We start from the raw sequence: 11,638 nt of genomic DNA on the forward strand, positions 1-11,638 counted from the left end.
TCATGTATGCATACATACAATGCTCAGCCCTAAGAAGTGATTAATTGTGAGGTCTTTACTAACACAGAGATTATAGACACCTAATGCTAATCTCCCACATCTGGTTATTTATGTTACAGCTTTCTGTTTTCATCTCAAGATGCATAGTTAAAAAGAAACTCCGGGATTCCTTTAGGATTATTTTTCCCCCCAACAAGTAGACAAAATGAGTCAATAATAAAAATGGATTTTAAAAGTTGTAAAGCCATCAAGTTATTTTCAGCAACAGGGTTACCTGCACACTGACCACAATGACCAACGATGTAGCCATGGTAACTGCAAAAGACTGGTAGTCAGCAACGTGCTGCCCATCATCTCCGGCCACATTGTAAAAGGCTCCATAGGGTATGAAGAAAAGGGCCAATGAGGTGTAGATGCCATGTGCCATGCAGATAAAAAATTTACGCTTGTTAAACAGCAGATTGAGCTGTCCAGGTTCATAGAGCTGGGGATAGTCCATGCTGTTCTGGTCATCCACATCCTGTCAATAAAGTGTTACTTCAGTGGAGAAGGCTTGAGAAGTCAGGGAGGCCCTGAATTCGCCATCTCAGGAAATGGCAAGTGCAAGTCTAAGCATACCCTAATAAACACTATTAATTAGCTTGTTTTCATTCCCACAATAATACAGAAGATAATAAAATGATCCCTATTTTACACAAGAGGAATTTGAGTCTCCGAGAGTCATGAGAGATCATATAGCTCTTATTGCATAGCCAGAACTTGACTTGCACCTAGATCCTTAGCTTCAGACTAAAGTTTCTTTTCTCTGCTTTCCTACAGCCACACTCACTCCCAGAATGCTCTTGCAGCCAATGGGGCTCAGGGGTTAATTGCCAAGTCAGTGAGTGGTAGTGACCAGGAGATGGCAGCAGAGAGCCGCAGAGTAGGACCTGGCCAATCTGAGTCCCCAACTGTGTGACAGGAGGAAGAGCAGAAGGGAAACAGGGAAAGGGGGATTGGGGGAAGGTGGGGGGGGTGGGGAGGAAGCTGAGCCTGAAGAGCTGAGTGTTCTACACAGTGAGGATTCCAACCCCGGCTGTTTGACAGAAATAATGTAGACAGAATGAGAAGGTATGTGTGGCCCCAAAAGTATCTTGGGAGAAATTAAAACAGTGCTTTTCAAACTTAATATGCACATAAATCATCTGGGGAGCAAATGATGATTCAATAGGTTGGGGGTAGGGCCTGAGACAGCATTTCCAACCAGCTCCAAAGTAATGCTGATGACCAGTGAGCACTAAAGCCAAATGCCCAAACCAAAAAGGATGGCAAGGCCTGACCACCGGGGACATCAGAGGACCATGAGTAGAGGAGAAGCACCCAAAATGGGAACAACATAGGCATGAACTCTGGGGGCAGACCAGGTTCCCTTCCCTGCTTGTGGGATGGCCCCAGCCTTGTTGAATGGGGTTCTATGATGAATACTGACATATTCTCTTTAGGAGGTCCCATTTTGAAATGCTGCTGGTACTTCCTTCTCTAGTCCAGTGACTGGTCAAATGACATTCAGAGGCTTTGAAACCAGAAAACCCTGAGTTCAAACCCTAGTTCTGCTGCTTAGCAGGTATATAATCTTACACCCATTATTAACCTGTCTGAGCCTCAGTTTCCTGATCTCCAGACATGCAAACAATAGCACCTCCCTCACAGGACCACTGTCATGATTAAATTCATGTATTCAGCAGTGTTACTGCCACACCATAAGTAATTAAAAAAAAAAAACAAACAGATGCTTCTATAAATAAATAAATAAATAATAAAATAATGTTATACAATAATAATAGCATAGCAATCTCAGACTCAGGTGGCCTGGCACTAGGCTGAGTTCTGTCACACACCGGCTGTCTGGCTTTAGGGCAGCGACTTGAGCCTTGGTTTCCTCCTTATAAAATGAGCAGATCATAGGTGATCACGGAGGCCTTACAGCATAACATTTCATGATCCTGTGATCTATGTAGGGGCCAAAGTTGACAAAGTAAGAAAGGAGAGGGGCAGACACTTAACTTGATGGCAATAAGGGGCCTTATTATATTTTTTTTAGAATTGCACAATAACCATCTTTTCCCAGAAACTGCTTTATTTTTATTATTTTATTCCACATTCTGGGCAGCTACAAAGCACTGGGAAAAGAAACGCTTGTAAACACAGGCACTTGGAAATGAATGTGCTTAATCCTTTACATCTAAGGTCTTTAGGAGTTCGTTATGTTTTTATAGAATTCCACAAAATATGTTGTTCACAAACTGCCCTTTTTACATACAAGAAGTGAGACAACTAACTACAAAGGCACAGAATGGGAGGGTGGAGTGAGCTCACAATGTGACAATTTATATTTTGAAATAGACAGCTTTGAGCCAGAAAAATGAGGCCTAGCAAACGGGTCTAACAGCAGCCTGGAGAAAATCTGGTCTCTTCAAATATACTTCCAAAATAATTTTTTTTTAAATAATACATTCTAATTGTGCCATGGAAACTCCTCTGGCTAGCCTTCCACTTCCTCATAGGCAGCCAGACTTCTCCCTTCCAGGAAGTACCTTCCAAGGCAATGAGTATGACAAGGATCCACCATTTTTGTAATTGATTCCCTCTCCTCTCAAGCAATTTGAGCTAGAAAAAAAGACTATGTCCCTTCTTTCCATGGCTGTGGGGCTTCATGTCTTCCTCTCCCATTGGCAGGGTATTCCACTGAACTCTAGTTCCTGTTCTGGGCTGTGCTGGCCAAGGAAATCTCACCACAGATGCTGGCCGTCTGCAATCCAGCAGGTTCCATGATTTTCTATCACTATGTGGTTCTCTGCATTCAGAGGCTAATGTAGCATTTCCCAGCATGTGAACCACAAGGCACTAGTTCTGAGGCATATTAATAGGTGCTATATGAAAAATAAATAAATAGAAGTAAAGTCCTATAAACCTGGGAAATGCTGGACCAACATAAAATTAGAGGCCATTTCATGTAGGATGTCTCAGAGCCTTTAAAGCAATAATGTGGGGTGTGAGTCTCAAAGAAAAGAGTAGCCAAACTTTGATCACAGGACCGTTTGGGAGATGTGGGGGATCTGGAAGGGTTTCTGATCCACGCAACATGTATTCAAACAACTGAAATTCTAGGAATTTCCATGACTTGTATTTTCTACTTAGAATCTAGAAACAACTAAAAAGCATCAAAAGAGTAAAATAAGTTATAAAGACAGAAAAAAATACATACCTGGTCAAAAATCCCCATGGCTAAAACAGGAAGTGATGTGTAAACAATGTTAAAAAGGGTAATGAACCACTGGTCGTAAACGGTCTAAAAAGAAATAACATGTCAGTGAGAAACACCATTCACAGAAGAATATTCACTTTTAGGCTCTTGAATTAAATATCTCAATCTCCTGCGATGCATGAGAGTTAGATATTAGCAACAGACAGACATGAGTTCTCCCCTGACTCTGTCTCTTATCATCCCTGCTGTCTCAGTAGGATACTAGATCCCTCTAAACTTCAACTTGTTCATCTTTAAAATAAAGCCACGCTCTCCTTGCACAGCTACCATGGAGACAAAAGGAGATCACATATGCAGAACACCCAAGACACCACTAGACACACAGAAGGCCCTGGCCCTGTGGGGAGCTATTGAATTCTTGAGGTTCTCAATGGCTTTTATTTAAAAAAAATTTTTTTTAACGTTTATTTATTTTTGAGAGAAAGAGACAGAGTGTGAGAGGGAGACACAGAATCTGAAACAGGCTCTGAGCTATGAGCACAGAGCTGGACGCGGGGCTCAAACTCATGAACCGTGAGATCATGACCTGAGCTGAAGTTGGACGCTCACCCGACTGAGCCACCCAGGTGCCCCCTCAATGGCTTTTAGAGTAAATCTAATGATCTGATCTAAGTGATAAGTAAAGGACCCACTAAAATATTCAGAGGGAGATGCAGAAATGAATGTGTCAGCCCTACCCTGTGTTCAAATGGAGAGTTTTTTCTTGGGAGTGGTTTAAAATAAAGTGGGAATGGAGCTAGCTGCTCAGTATACTGGGTATAAATGAGTTAGGCAAATAAAATACCCCATACACTTGTACAGAGTACTTCCTTGCATGAGCCTCACTGAAAATTGGTGAGGCATGTGAAACTGTTGTTGTATTCCCATTTTGTTGAGAACTACACAGACATGTAGAAACAAAATGTAGTAAGTATTGTAGAGCTTATCACTGGAAAAGGCAAAACCAAAACCTAGGTCTCCAGCTCCTAACCAATGTCTGTTCTACCACTCTATCATACATTCATCCATCCATTCACTCAATATTTATCAAAAATCTATTTTGTGCCAGGTGCTAGGTTTTAGGCAACGGTAATTCAACATGCTATAATCAGACACAAATTCTTCATAAAATTTGCATTCTAAGAAAACAAGCAATAAACAAGCTATATATACATATATACAAGTGATAAACACTAGAGAAGAAAGGCAGATAGGAAAGGTAGATAGGGAGGGTTGTAATTGTAATAAGGTGACTGGCAAAAATGTCACTAAGAAGTGACACTGAGAAAAGATCTGAATGAAATAAGGGATCTAATTATGCAGCTTTCTGGGACAGGAGCATTCCATACTACAAGTAGATCCCAGGAGAAATCCCCAAGGAAAGATAGCATCTGTTCAGAGGACAGCAAGGCAGTCCAATTGGATAGAGAAGAGTGAGTGACCTATAGGGAGAATAATGGATGTCAAAGAAAGAAGGAGTTGGATCCTATGTAGGTAACTATGGCTTATTCCCTAAGTGAAATGGGAAGACATTAGAGAATTTTGAGCAAAGGGATAACCTGATCTAATTTATATTTTAACAGAATCACTCTGGATGCCGTGCTGAGAACAGACTGAAGAGGGGCAGTGGTGGAAGCTGAGAAACCAGTTAGGAGACTACTGCAGAAGCCAGATGAAAGAGGGAAGTCAGGTGACCAGCAGGGAGAAGTGCTGAGTTTTGAATATATTCTAAAGTACATGTTCTTCTTAGGGGAGTTCAGAAAGCAATGAGGAATCTTAAATGCAATGTTCTGGACAGAGGACCTAAAGGTAGTTTCCATATAGTTATGTAAATAAGGCAATCCATTAAGTTATGTCCTGTGTGTGTAGATTATACCAAAGAGAGAATATTTTGGTTTCTTTACTGCTAAATATGGATTTGGACTACCCTATCTTAGCGTCATTGTTTATTCTTGAGATGGGTGTATATTTATTCAAGAGAAGGAGAAATGAAGGCCAATTTTCAAAGGCCAAATCTCAACCTGGACTATTTTGCTGAAGTTCCACAGGTGGCTTTATTCAACACTGAATAAACCAAACACTGAAATATATGGATTACTGTTTTCTGAGCAAGGTTAGCCCTGTGGGAAGATGTAAGGACCATGGACTTTCCTGCTGTCAATCATCTTGGAGAGAGTTCAATGTCAGGGCAGGAAGAAAAATGAGAACAGAAAAGAGAAAACGAGGAGTGAGGTAGATGAGAGAGGAAAGAAACTGTTTTATTCTTTGTGTGTCTCAGAGTTGAGGCCTGGGATCCATGTAGGAAAGATCTGTTCAACATCATTCTTTTTGAGGTTAGGTCAAAAATAGGCAGAAAAGTTGAATTCTACCACCAATAAATAGCCAATACAGGATTTAGATGAGACAGCATCATTGGGGACTGCTATCAACAAGAATAGGGTTATGACTCAGAATGGCCACTTCTAATTACCAGTTATTAAGTTCTCTAATTGATCATTTACTTTCATAATCCTTTGAGTCCTGTTAAACTGTATTCTTTGAGTCTGTCTGAACTCTGCTATAAGGATTTGAAAAGGTGTCCTATGTCTAGTAAATATATTAAGTATTTAACAGCAGGCTCTTAAAAAAAAAAAAAGAAGGCCCAATGTGGAGCATTTGCCAATTTCCATGGTGTAAATATTTCTCCCATGGCTCTTTATGCAGTGATATCACTTCCATCATATATATCCGATAGACATAAATAACCTCAGCTGCATAAATAGTAAAACATGGTAAAATGATTAGAAAGTGATGAGTTTTGAGGATTGATAAACTTTGTTTCAATATTATTTATTTATTTATTTTTAAAATTTACCATCAAGTTAGCTAACATACAGTGTATACAGTTTGCTCTTGGTTTGGAGGGTAGATTCCTGTGATTTGCGGCTTATAACACCCAGTGCTCATCCCAACAGTGCCCTCCTCAACGCCCATCACCCATTTCCCACCTCTCCCACTCCTCCCATCAACCCTCAGTTTGTTCTCTGTATTCAAGAGTCTCTTAGGTTTAGCTCCCTCTCTGAAACTCTTTTTTCCCCTTCCTTTCCCCCATGGTCCTCTGTTAAGTTTATATAATTCAATTTTTAGTAATAGCTGTGTTTAAACACTGGCTCACATAATTTCTCAAAACTAAACAATTATCTTTATGAACCAATATGGACCAGTTCTAGCATACCCCAGCCTATGTCCACGCTTGGAGCAAAGTAACACAGAACACCAACAGCCATTTGGAGGATCGCAGACTCAATGTGGCAAAAGAAAACCTGCAGAATGGCAGGGCAGTAGCCCAGAGCTTCAGACAACCATGAGAAAAGAATGGAAGAGCTAGCTCATCATCATTCCCTGGAGAAAAGAATGGAAGAGCTAGCTCATCATCAATACCCTAACCCTCAGGGTATTTTAGCAGAGGTCTCCGAAGCAAGCCTGGGTTTACGGTGTTCAGTGTTCGTATAGGATGAGGGCATGTGCCATACAATTGATTTATAACAAACTGCCCGCTGAAGATAATGAAAAAAAGTTGAGAAAAAAGAAAGCAAAGCACATCTCTATCAAAGCATCAATGAACTAACAATACAGAAGGAAACTGCCTGTTAAGATCAGGGAGAGAATCAGAACTTAAGAACTACTTTAAGGTCTAGGAAAATGTTCTCTTTCTCCAGAGACTGTTTGCTTCCTTCTAGCAGATGCTGAGGATAGAAGGCTTGATGTTTGGGGGACCAGCCAGCTGTCCTGTCATAGTGCAGCCTGTGACCCTATTGCCAAGAGGCTTCTCTTGGGTCCCAGCCCAGAGTGCAATGTGTTTCATGAAGATCTCTACCCTTGATGGGCATGAAACTTGTCCTTCTAGTCCTAGGCAACAATCAGAAACAAATGATGATGAGCTTCTCAGCTGCCTCCTATAGACAGACCATCAACACTCCCAGGGCCTGTGGCTCAGAGCAGTACACACTTCCAGACACCCAGCCCAGAGCAGGAATGTTAATGGGGTCCCACACACCAACTCCTATCTACCCTGAAAGTCCACCAGAACTGTTGCTTGGCCTCTCTTCGCTTTCTTCAGATGAGCAACAATTCCACTTCTAGATACACGTTCAGAATATCTGCCTTCGTGTACCAGGAGAGACAAGAAAATGCTCATAGCAGCACGGGTCATAATAGCCCCAAACCAGAAACAACCAAAACATTCATGAGGAGTGGAATGGAGAAAGACATTGTGGTATATTGATATAATGGAATACTATAGAATAGTGAAAAGCAAGGAACTACACCTATATCACACACACACACACACACACACACACACCCCACAAGGGGCACCTGGATGGCTCAGTTGCTTAAGCGTCAGCTCTTGGTTTCAGCTCAGGTCATAATCTCACAGTTTGTGGGTTTGAGCCCTATATCAGGCTCCATGCTGACAATGTGGAGCCTGCTTAGGAATCTCTCTGGTGCGCATGCTCACTCTCTCTCAAAATAAATAAGCTTAAAAAAATACAAATGAGTTTTAAAAATATAGAAGTTTGAGCAAAAGAAGCCAGCCAAAGTATGGTTCCATATTAATAAAATCCAAAAATGTGTCAGTCTACTCTGTCTTGTTTAAGGATTCATGCTCATATGGGAAAATTTTAAAACAAAGCAACAAAGTGATGATAAAATGTCAAGGTAATGGTTATCTCTAAAGAGTTGAAAAAAGAATATAACTGAGAAAAAGCAAGGGGAGCCTTGGAAGTTTGGCAAAGTTCTGTTTCTTGAAATGGATGATGGCTACATGGGTGTTCGTCCTACAACAATTTGTTAAGCTGTCATTTGAGTATTATACACTGTGGATTCATTATATTTTACCATAAAAAAGGAAATATGTGGCCTTTTGTTTTAGTCATTACCTGGTGATACTTTGGACACTGGGAGGATTTTAAAAATCCTGATGCCCATATCACACTCCAGGCCAGTTCATTCACTGTCTTTGAGGGGTGGGATGATCTAGGCATTGGTAGTTTTAAAAAATTTCCCAGGTAATTCCATTGTGAAACCAAGATTGACAATTTTGCTTGCCCCTATCAAGAAACAAACAAACAACAACAACAAAACAAAAACCCTGACACAAATCAACTATTTGATGATGACATCTGAATTTCATTCCCCGATATATCAATTCATGTTATGATTACAGTGGAAAATGTAAGAGGGGAGAAGCAGTCAAACTGAAGTCTTATAGCCCCAGGCAGAAACTGATGCTGTAAAATCACCTCTTCCTCCACCTCCTCCACCATTCAGCTTCCACTAGCTGAGAAGAGATGATTTCAGGTATTAGGAAGAAAGAAAGAATCTGGGAAATTATGGCACAAAGTGCCATCATTACTACAAACAGGTTAGCATTAAAACCTATAGTTATTTGGCAGTGGCATTTGCAAGCTGGTAATCAGATTTGAAACCTCATTTAATAATTGGAACAAGAGAGGACAGGAAGGGAAGGGTCAGTAAAAATAAAATTTAAATGAGTTTTTGCAATTTCTTGGAAGATTTTTTACTGCCACTCAGAATCACAGTAACAAAAATAAAATTAGCTGATACTTACTGAGCACCTGCTATGTACCAGGCACTATTTTAAGCGTTCAACATATACTGACTCGTTAAGTCCTCACAATGACCCTATGGGATTGGTACTATTAGCAGACCTCAATTTAAAGATGGGGAAACTAAGGCTCATCAAGGTTAGGAGACTGTCCAACGTCATCCCCCAACACAAAGATTTTCAAAGTGTAGCCTAGGGAACTTTTAGGAGATCCACATGTCAGGACTATTTTCACAATGATACTAAGCAGTTATGTATATTTCATTTTCACTGTCATTCTCCCATGAGTGTACATGACTTGTGATATCATAACCAACTGAACACAGAAGCAGATATGAGAACCCAGCTGCCTCCTGCAGTGCCAATAGTAAGAAATGAAGTATAAAAAATGACTCTTCTCACTAACTTGTTTTTTGTTTTGGAAAATACAATCTTTTTTTTTTTCCATTAAAATATGTCATTTAGGTAAACATGTCATAGGTTCATTTTTTTAATGAATTAAAAGGAATGTTTAAATGTTTTCTCCTTTTTAATTTCTAATATGACGAATATCGATAGATCCAGTCCTCAGATCACAAAGGTTTGAGAACTGCTGGCAGAGCAAGTGCCAGGACCATGTTCCTACCCTGGGACTCTGACTTCAGCCTTCACAACACTGACCACCACATGAAGCCACTTCTCTCTATCCATGGTATCCTTTGGCAAGTTTCCTTAAAGGCCGGTTCCTCACACTGCTTTATTTGGTTGAGAGTATACAAGAAATACAATTCGTATGCTGGTTTTTGTCATCTTAAATGATAACGTTAGCATTTACCCAGGCCCAAACCCTCCAATGGCTTCCCATTTCACATGAGATGGAATCCAGACTCTTCCCAGATGCCTAAAGCATTTCCTGATCCCATGGCTGCCTTCCTCTTCAGCCTCACTCACCACACCCCCTCCCCTCCCTCAGCCTCAGCTTCACTGATTACCTTTCTCTAGGACTGGGTTCATTCCTGCCTACCTCAGGAGATTTGCACTTGCTATGCCCTTTGCCTGGAATACTTTAACCCCAGAGTATCCATATGAAAGTTTCCTCTGAACACTCAGGTTGAACTCCATGAGACTTTTTACATGACCCCATTCTTTTTTCAATGACAATTCTGAAATTTTCTTACTGATTTACTTCTTTATTATCTGTCTTTATCCCACTAGGATATAATCTCCATGCAACAGAGACTTATTTACATCTGTAACTCCAGTGCCTAGAACATTGTCAATGGTAGGTCTCTATAAATATTTGCTGAGTTAATTACTTTACAACTTTTTGTAAACGTTACATGTTTAACTTGCCACTAAATGTTGACCCAAGGATGTGGCACAGCTCCTCAAACTCAGTATGTTCAGACTTGAACTCATTCTCACACCACCTTAACCAGGCCCTCTTCCTATGTTCCCTGTATCTGTTTCTGACACTGCTACATTCATCCCAGAGCCCCAGCCAAAAATCTGCTATTTCTCCTTCTCTCCAACACCGCACATCAATTTAAGCCCCAAATCCCACTGACTTAACCATTACACATAGCTTGTGTTTCTGCCCAGCCCTTAACCTCTGTGACTTTCCTCCTGATGTCCTCCCTTCTAGGATGCCCATCTTCTTATTCCTCAACTGCTTCACTATGATTGATCTGGAAGGGTTGGCCCAGGAACAGATCTTCCAGGGAGCCTTTCTGAGCCCTGCCCACTCCTACCCTCTAGGCTCGGGTTCCAGGCCACTCCTTGGTGGTCCCATGACACACACCTCACTGCTTCATAATTCAACTTGCAATTATTTATGTGAGATAGAGGGCATGTATAAGTGGGGGAGAGGGGCAGAGGGAGGGAGAGAGAGAGAGAGAGAGAGAGAGAGAGAAAGAGAGAGAATCCCAAGCAGGCTCCACACTGAGTGATGTGGGGCTTGATCCCACGACCTTGGGATTATGACCTGAGCCAAAATCAAGAGTTTGATGCTCAACCAACTGAGCCACACAGGAGGCCCTATGCACTGATTTCTAGTCCCATCCTACTAGGCTGAAAGCTCCTTGGGATCATGTTATAGGATTTATTCATCTGTGGGGGCCCAAGAACCTACATCAGTGCCTGGCACGTGGCAAATATGCAACACAAGGATGCTGGTGGGTTAAGTGTAAGGGCACTGGAATCAGACAACAGAACTGTGTGTCCTTCAGTAACATACTCAGTCTCTCTGAGTCTTAGGTTCCTAAGTTATAAAGTGGGGATTTGAGGGAGGCCTTTAATATTCAACCAAATGAACAAATGCCAGTACAGCAGCACCTGACAGAGAGTGCTCAGTTAGTGAACACCTTTATCATATATGGAAAGGAGGGAGGGGAGGAGAAAGGGAGGAAGAGGAGGAAAGGAGAAGGGAAGGAGGGAGGAGCATTCAAGGTTCCAAGCTTTGAGTGGTAGGTTTAATGAATAAAAAAAAAGGTATATTTCTCCACTAATTATAATTATGAAAATACAATTCTTTATTGCTACAGCCACATTTATTTTTATAATAAACTACTATAGTAATGAAATCAATAGAAAATTAGGACAAGATTTAGAGGAAATGAATTATCTTGATAAGCATCTTCCTTATGAAAACTTAATTATATCAATCACTCTTCAGCTGTAGTTTTGCCTCAGGCTCTACCAAAATGTGTTAACCTGAGTCATTCACCTAAAAAAAAAAAAAAAAAAAAAAAAAAAAAAAAAAAAAAAAA

General features: G+C 40.8%; 1 protein-coding gene across 5 annotated transcripts in view; it reads right to left on the reverse strand.

The window, feature by feature from the left end:
• ATP8B4 (ATPase phospholipid transporting 8B4 (putative)) overlaps positions 1 to 11,638 on the reverse strand; it is a 257,973-nt gene that overhangs the window by 21,206 nt on the left and 225,129 nt on the right. For all 5 annotated transcript variants that reach the window (XM_040492661.1, XM_040492662.1, XM_040492659.1 and 2 more), the window contains 2 exons: positions 3,245 to 3,328; positions 275 to 520 (listed from right to left, as the gene is read on the reverse strand). In XM_040492661.1, the coding sequence (XP_040348595.1) occupies positions 275 to 520; positions 3,245 to 3,328 (330 nt within the window). The remainder of the gene's footprint in view (positions 1 to 274; positions 521 to 3,244; positions 3,329 to 11,638) is intronic.

This window comes from Herpailurus yagouaroundi, unplaced genomic scaffold (assembly GCF_014898765.1).
Source record: "Herpailurus yagouaroundi ecotype Mexico unplaced genomic scaffold, PumYag 184, whole genome shotgun sequence".
Taxonomy (NCBI): Eukaryota; Metazoa; Chordata; class Mammalia; order Carnivora; family Felidae; genus Herpailurus; species Herpailurus yagouaroundi.